The sequence below is a fragment of the Mobula hypostoma genome, chromosome 19 (genome assembly GCF_963921235.1).
Source record: "Mobula hypostoma chromosome 19, sMobHyp1.1, whole genome shotgun sequence".
NCBI lineage: Eukaryota > Metazoa > Chordata > Chondrichthyes > Myliobatiformes > Myliobatidae > Mobula > Mobula hypostoma.
Window position 1 is genome coordinate 24,217,805 of NC_086115.1, and position 19,171 is coordinate 24,236,975.

At 39.3% G+C, this 19,171-nt stretch overlaps 1 protein-coding gene across 1 annotated transcript in view; it reads right to left on the bottom strand.

Annotated features, from left to right (window-relative positions):
- reep3b (receptor accessory protein 3b) overlaps window positions 1-19,171 on the bottom strand; it is a 70,975-nt gene that overhangs the window by 7,030 nt on the left and 44,774 nt on the right. Inside the window, exons 3-6 of the mRNA XM_063071548.1 lie at window positions 12,484-12,560; window positions 8,225-8,345; window positions 7,732-7,845; window positions 4,636-4,783 (exon numbers count right to left, since the gene is read on the bottom strand). Coding sequence (XP_062927618.1) covers window positions 4,636-4,783; window positions 7,732-7,845; window positions 8,225-8,345; window positions 12,484-12,560 — 460 coding nt within the window. The remainder of the gene's footprint in view (window positions 1-4,635; window positions 4,784-7,731; window positions 7,846-8,224; window positions 8,346-12,483; window positions 12,561-19,171) is intronic.

A 19,171-nucleotide genomic window follows, 5' to 3' on the forward strand; every position in this document is an offset into this window, starting at 1 on the left:
CAGTATGCAGGTTCAACAGGCAATTAGGATGTCAAATGGTATGCTTGCCTTTATTTCACAAGGACGTCAATACAGAGTAAAGTTCTCTTGTATAATTGTAGCAAGGTCTTGCTAAAATAAGTCTTGGAATGTTGGATGGAATTTTAAAATCGCCTTCTTCACCTTTTATAGGTGCAGTTAAAACACAGCCATCTGGTTCTTGGGCTGGCAGGTCTAGAAAACGTTAGACATCTTTAGGTTTTAGAAGAATGAGGAGTGACTAGCCAATAGACATGGGGAAAGATGTTACCCTGGAATCAGAGTCTCAAGGTAACTTAGAACCAAAATGAGACCAAATTTCTTTACTTACTGTGTGAAATCTTTTCTATTCTCTACCAGGCTGCAAAGTTTCTGTCATTAACTGCAGTCAAAAAGAAACCTGATAGTTTTCTAGATATTAAAAGAATTACTGGATTATGGGATAGAGCAGGGAAATGGTTTTCAAGTAAAAGATAAAGCTGTGATCTTACTGAATGCAGAGCATGTTCAAACAGTTGAATGGCACCTTATTTCTACTATTACTTAGATGGAAAATTTGCTTGAAAGTGGTATCATTTGTAAATTCAGTGTCCATGAAAATTTAAGCTTGAAATTTTCAGGGCCAATGAAAATGAAGAAAGTTAAGTACAAAAAAAGAGTCACGTATCACTCTGCTTATCACCGAATTTCGAGCATGATTCCAATTCAGAAACAAAGTCAAATTCATTACAAACCATTGTACTTTTTCAATTCCTGACTGACCACATTGTACATTTTTAAACCTTATACTTTCATTTACATAGATCTGCACAGAGGGGAACAGACCCTTCAGCCACCTATATCTGTGCCAACCATGAAGCCAATTTATACTAATCTCATCTGCCCGAATATGGTCTACATCCCTCCATTCCATAGGACATAAGAGCAGAATTAAGCCATCTGGCCCAACAAGTCTGCTCCACCATTCAATAAAGCCTTTTATTTTTCTCCCCACCTCAACCTCAGTTCCCAGCCTTCTCCCCATAACCTTTGATGCCATGTCCAAACAAGAACCTATCAATCTCTGCCTTTAATACACCCACTGACCTGGCCTCCACAGCTGCACGTGGCAACAAATTCCACAAATTCACCACCCTTTGGCTAAAGGAATTTCTATTCATCTGTTTTGAAAGGACACCCCTCTATCCTGAGTCTGTGCCCTCTTGTCCTAGGGTCTCCCACCATGGGAAACATTTCCGCATCTACTTTGTCTAGGCCTTTCAATATTCAAAAAGTTTCAATGAGATCCTTCCTCATCCTTCTGAATTCCAGCGAGTATAGACCCAGAGCCTTCAAACGTTCCTCGTATGATAACCCTTTCAATCCTGAAATCATCCATGTGAACCTCCTCTGGACCCTCTCCAATGCCAGCACGTCTCTTCTAAGATGAGGGTCCCAAAACTGTTCAAGGTGAGGCCTCACCAGTGCCTTATAAGCCTCAGCATCACATCCTTGCTCTTGTATTCTAGACCTTATGAAATGAATGCTAACATAGCATTTGCCTTCCTCACCACTGATGCAACCTGCAAGTTAACTTTTAGGGTGTTCTGCACAAGGTCTCCCAAGTCCCTTTGCATCTCAGATTCCTGGATTTTCTCCCCATTTAGAAAATAATCCGCACATTCATTTCTTCCAGCAAAGTGCATAACCATGCATTTTCCCACATTATATTTCATTTGCCACTCTCTCACCCATTCTCCTAATCTAAGTTCTTCTGCATTCTCCCCATTTCCTCATCACTACCTGCCCCTCCACCAATCTCCATATCATCTGAAAACTTGGCAACAAAGCCATCTATTCCATCATTTAAATCATTTATATACAGTATTAAAAGAAGCGGTCCAAACACCGACCCCTGCAGAACACCATTAGACAATGGCAGCCAACCAGAAATGATTTCTTTTATTCCCACTCACTGCCTCCTATCAATCAGCCAATGCTCTAACCATGCCAGTAACTTTCCTGTAATACCATGGGCTCTTAACTTGGTAAGCAGCCGCATGTGTGGCACCTTCTCAAAGGCCTTCTGAAAGTCCAAATATACAACATCCACTGTATCTATCCTACTTGTAATCTCCTCAAAGAATTCCAATAGGCTCGTCAGGCAGGATTTTCCCTGAAGGAAACCATGCTCACTGTGTACTATCTTGTTCTGTGACACCAAGTACTTCATCACCTCATCCTTAACAATCGACTCCAACATCTTCCCAACCACTGAGGTAAGGCCAACTGGTCTTTAATTTCCTTTCTACTGCCTTCCTCCTTTCTTAAAGAGTGTAGTAACATTTGCAATTTTCCAGTCCTCTGGCACCATGCTAGAGTCCAATGATTTTTGAAAGATTATTTCTAATGCCACTACAATCTACCTCTTTCAGAACCCTAGGGTGCAGTTCCTTTGGTCTGGGTGACTTGTGTACCTTTAAGTCTTCCAGCTTTTTGAGCGGCTTCTCTCTTGTAATAGTAACTACACTGATTTCTCTTCTTTTACAAACTACGTCAGGCATACTGCTAGTGTCTTCCACAGCGAAGACTGACGCAAAATATTTAGTTCATCAGCCATCTCCTTGTCCCCATTATTTCTCCTGCCTCATTTTCTAACGGTCCTACATCCACTCTCATCTCTCTTTTATTTTTACTATCCACTTTGATATTATTTGCTAACTTGCTTTCATATTTCATCTTTTCCCTTCTAATGATTTTTTAAGTTGCTCTCTGTAGGTTTTTAAAAACTTCCCAATCCTCTATCTTCCCACTCGTCTTTGCTTTGTTGTATGCTGTTTCTTTTGCTTTTATACTTTATACTTTATTGTCGCCAAACAATTGATACTAGAACGTACAATCAACACAGTGATACTTGATTCTGCGCTTCCCGCTCCCTGGATTACAAATCGATAGTAAATATTAAAAATTTAAATTATAAATCATAAATAGAAAATAGAAAAATGGAAAGTAAGGTAGTGCAAAAAAACCGAGATGCCGGTCCGGGAATTTGGAGGGTACGGCCCAGATCCGGGTCAGGATCCGTTCAGCAGGCTTATCACATTTGGAAAGAAGCTCCGACAGTGTGCGGTGTAAAGTGAGTCCAAGGACAGAAGACTGGTTTGTGTGATGTGCTTCGCCGTGTTCATGATCTTCTGCAGCTTCTTCCGGTCTTGGACAGGACAACTTCCATAGCAGGTTGTGATACACCCTAGAAGAATGCTTTCTACAGTGCATCTATAAAAATTAGTGAGGGTTTTAGGGGACAGGCCAAATTTCTTTAGTTTTCTCAGGAAGTAAAGGCACTGGTGGGCCTCTTGGCAGTGGACTCTGCTTGGCTGGACCAAGTCAGGTCATTTGCGATATTGACCCCTAGGAACTTAAAAGCTTTTGACCTCTTCCACTTGCACACCACCGATGTAAATTAGGTCACGTGGTCCACTACTTTTACAAAAGTTTTGACATCTCGTCAGCCACAGTTGTACTATTTTACCATTTGAGTATTTCTTCATTTTTGGAGTACACATATCCTGCAATCCAGGCACCTAACCGTGGCAAAACAAAACTTACCTCAACAAATCTCCTTTATTCTTAACCCTTCCCACTTTAAATGCAAGTGCTCTGATACTGGACATTTCCACTCTGAGAAAAGGCTCTGACCATCCACTCTATTTATACCTGTCATCATTTTATTTACTTCTGGCAGGTTGCCCCTCAGCTTCCAATGCTCTACTCCAATCTCCCCATACAGCTAATACTAATTATTATCAAAGTACACAGACCACCTTGAGATTAATTTTCTTACTGCCATTTACAGGAAAAATAAACTATAATAGAACATGTGAAAAACTATACATAACAAAGACCAAACATCCAATGTGTGAAAGACAAATCATGCAAATCACAAAGTAAATAGATAATACTGAAAAAATGTGTTGCAGAGTCCTTGAGAGTGAGCCTGTAGGTTGTGAAGTCCTCTCCAATCCAGGCAACATTCAAGTTCCTCTCCACACCCTCTCCAAAGCCTCCATAACAATGTGTCTCCTGTAAATGAGATGACCAGAACTGCACACAATACTTCAAATGTGGCTTAGCCAGTAAGTTTTATGCAGCTGAGCAAGTTTTATCCAAATGTGGCCTAAGCAAAGTCTCATGCAGCTTCCGATCTTCATTTTCACTTTTCCTTGCATTGGCAATTTAAGGCCCTGTAACTATCCTTATAAATCAACAACATAAAAACTCAGGCACGATGCTTGGGATCTGTAGTTCCGACAAGCTGGGAACAATTACGCGATATGGTAGTGTAGTGATTAGCACAAGGCTTTACAACCCCAGATTCGGGTTCAATTCCCATCGTTATCCGTAAGAAGTTTCCACACAAGTTTTCTCCAGGTGCTCCGGTTTCCTCCCACATTTCAAAGGTGTATGGTCAGGATTAGTAGGTTGCAGGCATACTATGATGGCACCAGAACATGGCGACACTTAACAGGCTTCCCCCAGCACATCCTTGGACTGTGTTGGTCATTGACACAAACAAATACCAAGCTGCACAAACATCACGTTACCTTGCGGAAGGTTTGATTGCTTATAATCACTTACCAAAGTCCTCTTTAGGCAACTGTTTCATCTTCTTTCTGGTATCTGCATCACCAGTTAAGGAGCGATGTCCTACTGGCTCATCACCTTGTATGGTTGTTAAGTCATGCATACTTAAACTCCGTAGCTTCTCAGTGATTGCACCTTGACTCTGCACAGAAAGAAAACTTTATCAAAACTTTCACTTTCAATTGAATGCATTCATTTTGGAAAAATATTTAGAAATTGTTATACATCAATTGCAAACAAAAAATGAGTGTTCTTTCTTTGGATATGATGGGCATCAAGCTGGAGAAACAAGAAATGTATGAGTTTAATTTCCTATTGGTTTGGAATTAGCCAGAGTCAACAGGGACATTACAGAAAAATAACGATCTCAAAAATATCTTTGGTTGTACTCCAGCTGTTACTCAGGGAATCCCTGAGTGTTACACCTATCAGTACAGGTTGAGAATAAGAGTCAGAATCATATGTTTTAGCCACATGACTGAAGTACCCAATCACAGAATAGGTACGGTCAAGGGATAACCACACAGCCATCACGGGCAACAACAATTCATCAGTTTATTCAACGATGAGGAATCCAAAAGGAGCTACACTCATCTTGGATAACAAGCACCATTTCAGAATTTTCTCATGAATTGCTTAGCAACATACAGAAGAGTGGATTTTGTCACAATAAAATTCACGTGAAACAGCCTTTCCTCACCACCACCCAGACAATATCCCAAACCAGGTGTGCGTAAAAAATGAAAGAATGATAAGCACAAGCAAGAAGAAAGCAGCTTATTTGCATGCAATTTTTCTGCCATTGACACCATGAACAAGATCTAAGCATGTCTAGATGAAAAGCAGAGCCAATTTCTGTTACATGTTTTATTTTAAATAGCTTGAAGATGATTAAGCAAATGGGGAACAGCACCATTCATGGTGAGCAGGAGCTGCTGTAGCTTCAAAACTGTTTTGAATGGTTTAAGTGGGAAACTCCAAATCATTTAACATCTACCACAAAGTTTGTAGCTTACAACCATAACTTTTCCACAACAAACTCCAAAATAAATGCTGACCACAGAAGGGTTGGGGTTTCCAACAGATACGAGACTTGTATATACAGTGGATTCGATTAATTGGAACTGATCGGAACCAGTACACTTTTGCCCAAATAAGTGGCTGCCCCAATTAGCCAAAGTTTCATGGAAATAGTTAAAAAGGTATAAAAAGACAAACCACTGTTTGACTGAGTAATAAATTATGTACTTAAATGAAAACGGAACAAATTACAACACTATCAAAACTAATACAACTTATCGACATATACGTCATGTACTTTTGACTGTAAAGGAAGACAATCAGCTCAGACAACGGGCTGCCTTCATACAATCCTTTCAACGATTGCATCCCTTCAATCTTCATTTTCACTGTAACATTCAAGATGATTGTAGATTCAAACTCTTCCAAGTTCCTAAACTTGTTAAAACAGTTTCATTTTCACTCACAGCTGTTAATGGCATCTCCAAGGCCGAATGCTAGAAAACGCAGTGAGCAAAACCGTTCTGAATTGTCTAACTGAATCTTTCTCACCAATTATCAGTAACAAAAATCACTGCTTTCTGAAGGCAATAATACACAACTTACACTATTTAAAAACTGCTCACTCTAAGCACAGTGTAGTGTCTAACTGCCACACAAGTGTATGCGACTGACACTAGTTAGAACCTACATCAAAGTTGCTGGTGAACGCAGCAGGCCAAGCAGCATCTATAGGAAGAGGCGCAGTCGACGTTTCAGGCCGAGACCCTTCGTCAGGACTACACTGACGAAGGGTCTCGGCCTGAAACGTCGACTGCGCCTCTTCCTATAGATGCTGCTTGGCCTGCTGCGTTCACCAGCAACTCTGATGTATGTTGCTTGAATTTCCAGCATCTGCAGAATTCCTGTTGTTTGCTAGTTAGAACCTGTTTGGCAGCTGTCTCCTGTCCCAAATAAACAAAGGGAATCCAGCTATTTTCTTGATTAGTTATTGTTCTTTGAGAGGTGTCCCAAATAAGTGGCTGCCCAGATTTACCGATGACCTAATTAACTGGAATCCAGTTTCGACAGAGTGCAAAAGTACATCTTCACCGTTCCAACTCAAATTAAGGACTTCATGCAACAATTGCTTCTGTTTACACTCTACATTACTGCTAAGAACCTCTTCGGTTATCTTCAACTGAAATTGTTTTGAAACTCTGATTGAAATCCGAAATTTGTAATTAACAAAGACCCTGCTCAAAATAAGTTCTAGGATATTCTTCAGAAGAGCATGCCGTTAATAGCTTCAAAAGCCAAAAAAATTATATTTTATGGGAATCATCCTGAAAAAAAAAATTTTAAGAGTACAATAAGTTAATTAGTGCCATTCAACCACATCTTAAATAACTAAAGCAGTTATCCATTTATGCTAACAATCTCATTACCTCAACTCGATTGGGCCAGTACAACAGTAGAAAGTTGAATAATAATCCTGCAAGACAGTTTGCAAGTATAGGCAAGAAAAAGCAATATCAAAGTTAGAATTAAGATAGAAGGGAAATGACAAGTCAGCTAATAACTTAACATCTTACATAAAACTCAATGCAGAATTAAAATTCAATAGTTTTAATCCACATTCTCAAATGTACATTTGGACTACTAAAGAGGTTTAATAGAGGCGGCTAATGAGATAGTTAATCCAATGAGCTGTTTTAAAACAAACTTAATAAAAAGAAAATTAAAACTTCTTTGGGTATAAGATTTTGGAAGAAAGGTCTTCACAAGAAGTACAGCTATCTTTTTCAGTGTTGTAAATATTTTTGCATTCCACTTTACTAAATGTATCTGTAAGACAACACTTGCGTGATAAGATAGGGTGTGCAATCTCTCCCCAATTCTGTATCACACATCTCGAGAGAGTAGCTGAAAAGGCACGTTAAAACTGGATGTTCACTCTATGCAAATGAAAGCAGGTAGACTGTATTCTGAAAATTGCCTAAAATGTTATAAAACCAGATGTTATCACACACGATTTCTGCAAGGATTTAATTATGGTCTTTTAACAGTAAAAAACCATACTCTGCTAACCTTTACTGCAGCAGATACAGCAGCAGTTGCAGCGAAGTTTAAACCTTGTTTTCCAAATCTCACCATGGTATCATAGCTTCGATCTTTGGCTTGGCTAATATAGTCATCAATCTCCTGAAGCAAACATAATTCAGCATACATGAATTTCAACATTAAAATCAAACCTTTGAGATTATTTCTCACAATACACTCATAATTAATACTTTGAGAGATAAGAAGTGTTTCCAAAATATAAAGTTAGGACAGCTATAAATGTCACTGACAATATTAAGAATGAATGGACATTTTAATGCAGCACTTTTCAAATATCTTGGAATGATAACAAAGCCTTATAAAAATCCTGTTCTTTATAAATCTGCTCAATTTCATGTTGTGGAAACTGTTACCATTTCAGATGAAACAACCATTTGTAAATGCTTTCACTATAGAAGTCATAGTTAAACTGGGATCAACTTAAAACAGAAACCTGCTAAGTTACAACAGAATTACTTACGTGCTCACGGGAGGACAGAAGAGGATGTAGAAACTTTCTGTAAAGTACACCTGCACCTCGAGTGTATGGAGACAGCAACCAGATAACAAATGCGACTTTAAGTTCATAGTACAGCGGAAACCTGCAAATAAAGGCAAGTACAGTGCAAAACGATCAGGTTAATATGATCCCAGTGGTATGGATAAACTGGAATCAAACTTACCTTGTCTAATCACCCACTCCAAACCAGCATAGGAGAGGTTTCAATGAGATCCCTCCTTATTCTTCTAAACTCTAGCGAGTACAGGCCCAGAGCCATCAAACGTTACTCTTATGTTAACCCTTTCATTTCCAGAATCATTCTCATGTACCTCCTCTGGACCCTCTCCAATGTCAGCACATCCTTTTAGATGAGGGGCCCAAAACATGTGATCTGACCAAAGCCTCAACATTACATTCTTGCTTTTATATTCTAGTCCTCTCAAAATGAATGCCAACATTGTATTTGCCTTCCTCACCCCCAACTCAAGATTTGAAATTTTCCTATTTGTTTTGTACAAATTCTCACATACTCAAAAAAAAATGCCTGTTGCCAGAAATTCTCTCAATAAAAAGATATGCCCCATCTTTCAAGTTAATCATGTTTTCCCCAGGATCACAACAGCGGTTTTGCTTTAATCCATCACTTGTATTGTGCTCACTGGCTTACCGCGGTTGGTGCTATTTTATAGTTATTTACAGGTGTTCCCTGCTTTACAAAAGTTCACTTTACGCCATTTCGCTTTTATGAATGACTTACATTAGTACCTGTTTTCGCTAACCAAAAGAAATCCGAAGAGGATTTTCATTTCTATGAAAAAAGGCGCCCGCTTTAAACTTGTGTTTACCCCAAGAAAGACTACCATGACCATGAAGCCTTGCGCAGGCAGGTGTGTGCACATGCATGTATGTGCCGATTTTATTTTTCTACAAATTGCTTTTTTGGCTAAATCTTCCCGATTCTGGTAAGTGAAACTACACTGTACATACATTATTTCTATTTTATATAGAAAAAAGGCACCCGCTTTAAACTTGTGTTTACCCTGAGAAAGACTACCATACCATGGAGCCTTGCGCGGACAGGTGTGTGCACATGCGTGTACGTGTCTTTTTGTTTTAGGTTTAATGTGCTATTTGGTAGGTTATTTTTTTGGGTCTGGGAACGCTCCAAAATCTTTTCCATATAAATTAATGGTAATTGCTTCTTCGCTTTACGCAATTTTGGTTTACGAAAGGTTTCATAGGAACACTCTACTTTCGGATAGCGGGGTAACCTGTACCAAGTATAATAATTTGCATTCACATGGTGTTTACAATGTTATAAAATATTCCAAGGTGCTAAACAAGAATCTCAAAATTGAATCACAACCATTCTTTTTGCATGTTTGTGTTTGAGCAATATTTTAGACTAGCAGCTGAGCTTGGAAATGTCTCAATGTTTCATATGAAGGCTTGTGTATGTTGCTGTACATTAATAAAAGCCCTTTAAGAAAGAAACCAGAGTCAGGTAGCCCCAATCATAGCTAAATCTTCCCCCTCCCCCTAATTCGCTATGGTGTAGCAAACAGCCAGGTTTTCTGTGGTGTGCGTTCAAATTGTTCAGGGTGGAAGAGGCTCTGCCACCAAACACCCACCCCTCCCCCACTACAGGAAGAAACATTGTCTCGGCCCGAAACATCGACTGTTTACTCATTTCCATAGATACTGCCTGATCTGCTGAGTTCCGCCAGCATTGTGTGTGTGATACTTAGATTTCCAGCGTCTGCAGATTTTCTCTTGCTTGTGATCGTCTCCTCTAACAGCTTATTATTACACCTTTTTGTGCTATCAACACACTTGGATATAGTACATTCAAAGTCACTGAAATAAAATGTAAACAGCCAAGGCCCCAGAAATGAATTCCTTGGAAACTCAAGTTCTAACTTGCTAACCAAAAAGCAACCTGAATATTCCTCGGGCTTTCCTTCTTAACCAACCCTTATTCAAACTCAGAACCATTAGACCATATCTTGTGGAATATGCTTTAATGCAGCACCCTCTCAAATACCTTTTGGAAATCCCAACACATATCCATTTTCTTTATCCACATGTTAAATCACTCACAGACACAAACAACAAAACACATTCTCAGGAAGGATGTTGTTTACCACGGCTATTACAGGCACATTTTCGAACACAATACAATTATAAATGCACAGCAAAGGTCTTTTCAAAAACCAACATCCATGAGAATCTAAATGGGAAAGGAACAATTAAATCAAAATCAACTAGGCAGTTTAAAGATAACAACTGGCACACAAAGCTTGTGGAAATCTCAAACCGGAGATTCTGCAGCTGACTGAAACCTTGAACAACACAAAATGCAGAAGGAGTTCAGCAGGTCAGGCAGCATCTATGGCAGGGATAAACAGTTGACATTTTGAGCCAAGACCCTTCATCAGGACTAGAAAGGCGTAGAAGCCAGAATAAGGTGGGGGAAGAAGCACAAACTGACAGATAATAAGTGAAGACAGGTGAGTGGGAAGATGTGTAGCTGGGATAAACTGGGGTGCTGGGAGGCGATAGGTGAAAGAGATAAAGGGCTGAAGAAGCAATCAGACAGGAGTAGACCATAGAGGAATGGGCAGGAAGAGGGGAAGCAAAAGGTAAAAAGAGTTACCAGAATGAGGAATGGGAAAAAAGAGAGGGAAGAGAAATCACCAGGAGTTGGAGAAATCGATTTTTATGCCATCAGGTTGGAGGCTACCCAGAGAGAATGAGATGTTGCTCTATCAGCCCGAGTTTGGTCTCAGCATGACAGTAGAGGAATCCATGGACAGACGTGTCAGAATGGGAATGGAAAGTCAAATTGAAATGAATAGGCACCAGGAGATCCTGCATTTTGCAGAGGACAAAACAAAGGGAGCACCAGATAAAATAGATGACCCAGAGAGACTCATAGGGAAATGTGGCCTCACCTAGAAGGATTGTTTGGGGTTCTGAATGTTGGGGAGGGAAGAGCTGTAAGGGCAGGTGGAGCACTTGTCCTGCTTACAGGGATTAGCACCAAGAGGAAGATCAGTGGGGAGATGAGTGGACAAGGGAGTTCTTATTTTCCCTCTAGAAAGCAGAGGGGTGGGGTAGGAAAGAGGTGCTTAGTGGCAGGATCACATTGAAGATGCTCTGAATACAGAGGCCCATAGAGTGATATGTGAGGGCAAGGGGAACTCTCTTCCTGTTATAATGGTGGGAGGATGGGATAAGGGCAGAAAATGGAGACGTAGGTGAGCAAGAGCTCAAACTATTTGAAATCTTAAATATTGTTCGCAGGAAGATTTCATATTCACGGAAGTTAAAATACAAAGTGAGCAGCAACTGCTAAAGTAATCTTCAAAACAGAATAAAGGAATCCTGGTTTACGATATCACACCAGCTGTGATATATTGCTGATTTATATAAAAGCAAGAGGCTCAAAAATCATTTTATTAAAAAATGGCATTCAGCAAATACATTCCAACTGTTAAATGAAGAATATGTGAAAACTCTCCCACCAACATTTGGCCAAACAATTACAAAATACAAAACTGGACCACTTTTATTTAATTCGAAGAGTAGGCACAAGTCTTAATGACTAGGAAGTGTATTATAAACTTGAATTACAATAAATGATGTGTGTTGTCAAAAAGAAACTTAACAGCAAACTGCTGCAAGATTAATGGAGAAGAAATATGCAACATATATTGATATGGCGGCAAATATAGAGCTGCAGTGAGTGATAAAGTAGTGCCTCAAGCAGAACAGATTGCATTTGCTGTTTTTATTATTTTAAAGTGGTTTACTTCAGGCCTCATATACACTGCAGTAGAACCTAGCTACCTGACCAAGCCCAATGTTATTCAACATGAATCATGCACACGTTGTGTAACAGAAAATATTTTTCATTTTTCGTTGGTTTATGCCCCCATAGCTCCTTATAAATAAATGAAGTGAGACATTTATTCACAGTCTCAGCCTGGCAATCCAACCTGAAACCCTGTGTGTCAGGTTTCAGAGTTCAGTCCTCCAGCATGGATCAAATTAAGAGTTTTAATTTTATGCCTGAACAGATCACGAGTCAACAGCACTCAGCAAAATTAAGCACAAAGAAAAACAAATTTTTGTCATTCGTGCATGTGTAATTTTCCAATCTTTTTCATCAAATATTTATCAGAATCATTCAAAATTAGCAAAACAATTCACTGCATCTTATTTTCTAATCTTACCATGCAATAGTGAGATCCGCAAACGTTTCAAGTACCGTGTAAAGGGCAAAAACAATCCAGTACATCATCCACCGAACCTGGAAACAACAAAATCAGAACTATAATGTGCAATGGGATACTTTTGAATAAGTGAACCAAGATGATCCAGCAATTCCTCATGAATACAACTAATCATCTGCAACTCAAGCATTAGTCACCATAACAAGATTAGTGAAGCAGAATTAAGTTAAGAGACAAACTACATAATTATAGTTGAAGACAAACCCCATTTCAAGAAGCTGGAATAAGAAGCAGCTCCCAGTGTACATCCTGTAGCTTAAAAAGAGACATTATGGACAAGATCTGAGCAGAAACCAGTAACCAGGGACTGGTAGGAAGGAAATGGAAAGGAAAAGACATTAATTCTCCTATTTCCTTCCCAGTCTCTTGTGCACAATCTAGTAATTGGTTTCAGTAGATTTCCAGTAAATGATGCTGATCACATTAAGGAAAAAAAATGTGGAGAATAAGCACACTAATAATAGAAAGAAATCTACGTAGTGCCTTGAAAAATATTCAGCCCTTTTGTAATTACAATGCTAACTTTCTTCAAGTGTAATATACTGTATTACCCTACAAACTCACCCAATTTATTGATGCAGAAAATTGGAGGATCACCTAGTTTCAATGAATTCATAAGAATAATACCCCCTCTCTCTGTAAGGTCCAACAGAAAGGTAGATTTTCAATGGACAAAACCAAAATGAAGACAAAAGAACATTCAAAACAAGTCAGGGAAATGACAACAGAGAAGAGTACAAGAACATCTCAATGTACGGAATGTACCTCAGTGCAGTCTATCATGAAAAAGTGGAAAAAATATGAAACCACAGCCACACTGCCTAGGTCAGGCCGCCCTCTAAACCTAGTCACTGAAGAATGACACTTGCAAGAGAGGCTACTGTGACACCAAATATCACTGACTGAGCTGCAGAGTCAGTGGCTGCAACTGGAGATGATGTCCATGGTTCCATGATGTTCAAGGCCTTGCACAAAAAGAGTATTAAATAGAATAGTGGCACGAAAAAAAATCTCTAGCTTAAAAAAGCATATCCTTGCAGGTAAAGACTTTGAATAGCGTCACTTAGAAGATACTGTAAAGATGTGCAAGAAAGTCTTGAGGTTGGATGAGACTAAAGTGGAACTTTTTGGCCTCAATACTACCGGTATGTGTGGCATAAATCTAATACTGCACATCAGCCAGCTAACACTGCTCCTTACTATAAGTATGGTGGAGGTAGCATCAAGCCATGGGGATGCTTTTCAGCAGCAGGGACTGGAAATCTGGTCGGGATTGATGGGAAGTTAAATGCTGCTAAATACAGAGAGATCCTGGATAAAAACCTGATAGCCCCGCCAGAAAGCTTAAACTTGGGAGGAAGTTTGTCTTTCAGCAGGACATCTGTAGGTCTAGCAACTTCTAGCGCAACCATGGAGTGGTTTCAAATAAATAAAATTCATGTCCTTGAGTGGCCCAGTCAGAGTCCTGACGCTAACCTGTCCAAACATCTCTGGCAAGACCTCAGGATTGCTGTCCACCATCACTCCCCAACTAACCTGGCACAGCTTGAGCAATTTTGCAAGGAGGAATGGGCAAATCTTGTTCCATCTTGTTCCATCATGTTCTACAAAACCAGTAGAAACTTATCCAAATCGACTTCTGGCTGTCATAACCACGAGAGGTGGTTCAACTAAGTACTGAGCAAAGGGAGATGAATACTTTTGAACTGCTGACATTCCAGTTTTTGAATTTTTAATTTTTCATGTTTTACAATTTTCCCTGCTTTTTGAGTTCTACTGTAAAACAAATGAGCATGTGATTCACAAATAAAAATTCTCAGTTAAATTGATCAAATACCAAGTGGTAACACTTTATGTGAACAATGCGGTGAGGGCTGAATACTTTTTCAAGGCAATGTAAGCCTATTATCTGCACTGTATAGTGACTAACCAAATGACCATATGGGAACGGAAATTGAGTATCAGTATTTCTAGGTACACCTGTCAAGTAAATAAGGAATTGCATTACTTTAATGGTGTCCATTAATGATTTGATTAAATTCACAGAAAAATGGTGACTTGTTTTACCAAGTTCCAAGCTACTTACAAATTGGAATTCACAATTTTCCCAAAAGTCAAATTGCTACATTGCTCAAAGTACACTGAACAAACTCTGCAGCAATCTCCACGTATTTTAAAATCAACCAAAATGTAAGACATTTTTTTTTTAAATTTAGAGGATATATAACAATTAAATCAGAGCAATTTAAATATAACTTGAGTACACGAAATAAAACGAGTGAATGTCATTTCAAAATTGCTGTTATGATAGGTTGTATTTTAAGTGACTTTAATCAACCTGACCACTTCTCACAAGCTGCTATTACTCTAATGATATGGTTGAGCAACCATGCTCATTTTGGGACTGAGCACAACTGTATGACTAATTATACTGCCGGCTCCATCTGGCTGCCATGAGATGGCTGAACAAGGCTCTTCTTATATTTCAATGTACAGACAGAATCAAAAAAAACTGTATCTGTTTGAAAGAAGCCAGGCCTATCATTATCCCCTTTTGTACACTTTTTTCCTCCAACCATCGCGATATATTCAGTTAAAACAGTCACATCAGGAGTGCCAAAAGCTTTGGGTTTGGGAGGTTGGATTTATTTGTCAGGGTAGATGCGCAGAGAATCTTCTCTGGCTGATCCAAACATGTGATCACAGATTCAAAATAAGCGGCAAGCTATTTAACATTAAAATTAGAGGAATTTCCTGCATTCAGCAGGTGCTGAACTTTTAAGAATTCCCTACCTAAGAAGGCTAACAATGGCTTAAATCGGTGATTATATTCAAGATCAATAAACTTCCTTAATTCCTTCTACGATCAGGAAACAGGGATATGACAAGAAAATGTGTTAAGTGTTTACACACCTTTTGGGAGACTAAACCTTCCCAAAATACTGCTTGGATTCACATACTGTTTATGATGATATGGAGAATGTCAGAGTTGATTTAGGAGGAAATACAAAGACTGATGCTTATCAGCCAAGTCTATAATTAAAATGTGATTATTTTCCAACCTTAGCTTTCTCTCATTCAACAGCAAAAATTCCACACCGGGGCTGGGAACGTTTCCCCTGCTGGGATGTCCAGAATGAGAGGTTACAAAGGTCACAATCTCAAGTTACACAGAAAGAAATTTAGAACAGAGATATGCAGAAATGTCTTCATTCAGAGGGTGGTGAACCCATGGAATTTACAGTGCCTACAAAACGTATTCACCCCCCCCCCGAAGCTTTCATGTTTTATAGTTTTGCAACATTGATTAACAGTGATTTACTTTGGTTTTTTTGACACTGGTCAACACAAAAAGACCCTTTCCTATCAAAGTGAAAACAGATCTCCACAAAGTGATCTAAATTAATTACAAATATAAAACACAAAATAATTGATTGCATAAGTATTCACCCCCCCCCACCTTAATATGACATACCAATTTATCACTGGTGCAGCCAATTGGTTTTAGAAGTCACATAATTAGTTAAATGGAGATCTGTTTTTGGAGACCTGTGTGCAGTCAAGATGTTTCAATTGATTGTAGTAAAAATGCACAAGAGTCTGTAAAGTCCAACTGCTGGTGAGTCAGTATCTTGTCAAAAACTACACCATGAAGACAAAAGAACACTCCAAGCAACTCTGCAAAAAAGGTTATTGAACAGCACAAGTCAGGAGATGGATGCAGAAAACTTCCAAGTCACTGAATAACCTTTAAGTCAATCAGCAAGAAATGGAAAGAATATGGCCAAGCCATAAACCTGCCTGCAGCAGGTTGTCCTCAAAAACTGAATGACTGTGCAAGAAGGGGTCTAGCGAGGGAGGCCAGCAAGAGACCTATGACAACTCTGGAGGAGTTACAAGCTTCAGTAGCTGAGATGAGAGAGATTGCACATACAACAACTGTTGCCCCAGTGTTTCACCTGTTGCAGCTTTATGGGACAGCGGCACAGAAAAAGCCACTATTGAAAAAAAATCACAAAGTCTCAGCTAGAGTTTGCCATAAGGCATGTGGGAGATTCTGAAGTCAGCTGGAAGGTGGTTCTATAGTCTGATCAAACCAAAAGTGAGCTTTTAGTCCAGACTAAACGTTATGTTTGGCGCAAGTCAAACACCACACAGCAAAAACATACCATCCCTACCGTGAAGCATGGTGGTGGCTGCATCATGCTGTGGGGATGCTTCACTGCAGTAGGCCCTGGAAGGGTTGTGAAGGTAGGGGGTAAAGTGAGTGCAGCAAAATACAGTGAAATCATGGAGGAAAACCTGATGCAGTCTGCAAAAGAACTATTTTGTTTTCCAGCAAGACAATAACCCCAAGCCTAAAGCCAAAGCTACACAGGAGTGGCTTAAAAACAACAAAGTTAATGTCCGGAGTGCCAAGTTAATGTCCAGACCTCAATCCAATTGAGAATTTGTGGCTGGAGTTGAGAAGTGCTGTTCACTCACGATCCCCAAGCAATCTGACAGAGCTTGAGCAGTTTTGTAACAAAGAATGGGGAAAAATTGCTGTGTCCAGATGTGTAAAGTTGACAGAAATCTATCCACACAGACTCAAAGCTATAATTGCCATCAAAAGTGCATCTACTAAATACTGACTTGAAGGGGGTGAATACTTATGCAATCAATTATTTTGTGATTTATATTTGTAATTAATTTAGATAACTTTGCAGAGATCTGTTTTCACCTTGCCATGAAAGTCTTTTATGGTTGATCGGTGTCAAAGAAGCCAAATTAAATTCACTATGATTCAATGTTGTAAAACAATAAAACATGAAAACTGCTGGGGGTGAAGACTTTTTATAGGTACCGTATGCTGCCCGGTGGGGGGGGGGGGTGAGGGCTGCTGTAGTCACAGAGACCCTATAACTGAACCACTTTCCTTTCAACGATGGTATAAATTATCCAGAGGAAACTAAATTTTGAATTAAAAAGGGCACCAAAACAAAAATTCTCATTTTATCTACTGCATAATTTTTTTAAAAACTGGCTTTAGGCTAATGGACAACGTCCCCTCTCACACAACCAAGTCTCAGTCCTGAATTAATACATTTTACACTTGGTTTAAAAAGCACAAACTTCAAATGTGCACAGAATTTAGCACTCGACTAGTCGACAGTATAGCTCAAACTTGACAGAAGAATTTGACAGAATCACAGAAGATACACAATTTTAGATTCTGCTACAGAAATCTGTTGACACAACATGGATTGATGCACCTGTACAGTACTGATGGAATGCACACTGTCAGAGGTTAAACCCACCCTTTCCCTGTCCCCTCAAGGATTACAGATCTCACAAAACAATTATTTCAGTTTGCAAGACAGTGTAACTTATTATAAATAGATATTTGAAGAGCAATATTACTGGATCAATAGCCAGAGTTCAGGACCATTTTATGAGATGTGTGCTTGTGAATTCTAGAATGGCAATGGATGAATTTAAGTTCAAGTAACAAAATAAAATAATAAAAAGTGCTAATTCCAATAACAGCAACAGTAAAACCACTGGACTGCTATAAAAATACTGTTTCTGGTTCAGCAACATTCTTCAGAGAAGGAAAATCTACCTTCACACAAGTCTGACCTAATTACATCTTCAGATCCACAGATGTAGATAATACTTCCCTGCATTTTGAGCTCTGGACCAATCAGGGATGGACAATGCCAACAATATTCACAGAATGTAAATAAAGTATTTTTAAAACACACAAGCCATGCAATATGGAAGATTATTTTATGCTCCATTACTAGGTTGTACATCCCAACAGCTTACGTATAAGCACATGTCTGGACCCAAGGCCTCCACTTACTCAGCTATCCACCACCCATAACCGCAATCCCTTCAAGCATGCTGCAGTAACAACTCAGAGTGTGAGTCTTGCTTAAGCACTCATTTCCTCCTATTCCGGTTAACTTTCTTCAAGGAGTCCTTTCAAGCATCTTTTTAACCATCATTTCACTGAGGTTATTAAAAACCCATGTAAATTTGCAAATGCTCATGTGCAGCACATCCCACTGGTTTTAGACTGGTGTGGCCCTTATGCTCAGTTAGAAACTTTTCCTGGATGCCCTGAACAGCTTCCTTCATTCCACTCGTAGCTCTTCACCTACTTCTCAACTTGTTCTTTCCTGGGATACATGAAATGGATACGAAGGGGCGTAAAAATTCAATCTGCAGCCACTTATTTGACTTGGCACATCAGTGATAATAAACCCAATTCTGGTCCAGAAGTACATCTAATTTTAGGGTGTGTTGGCAAAGTTGGCTTGGTCATAGAAGGCAAAGCATAGTGGTCAAAGAGTGCTTTTCTGAATGCAGATATCAGTGCTGAGACCGTTATGAGTTGTCATGGCTATAAATAACCTGGATGAGGTGTAGATAAATCAGTTCCTGATGACACAAAAATTATGAGTAGTAGACAGTAAACACTTGTGAAAGGATACAGAGAGACATAGATCAGTTGGAAAGTTGGGCTGAGCAGTGGAAGTTAATTCAGATAAGTGCAAGGTACGTTCAAAATTTGATAGGACATGTGGAGCAGGGGTCCCCAACCTTTTTCGCACTGCGGACCGGTTTCATATTGACAATA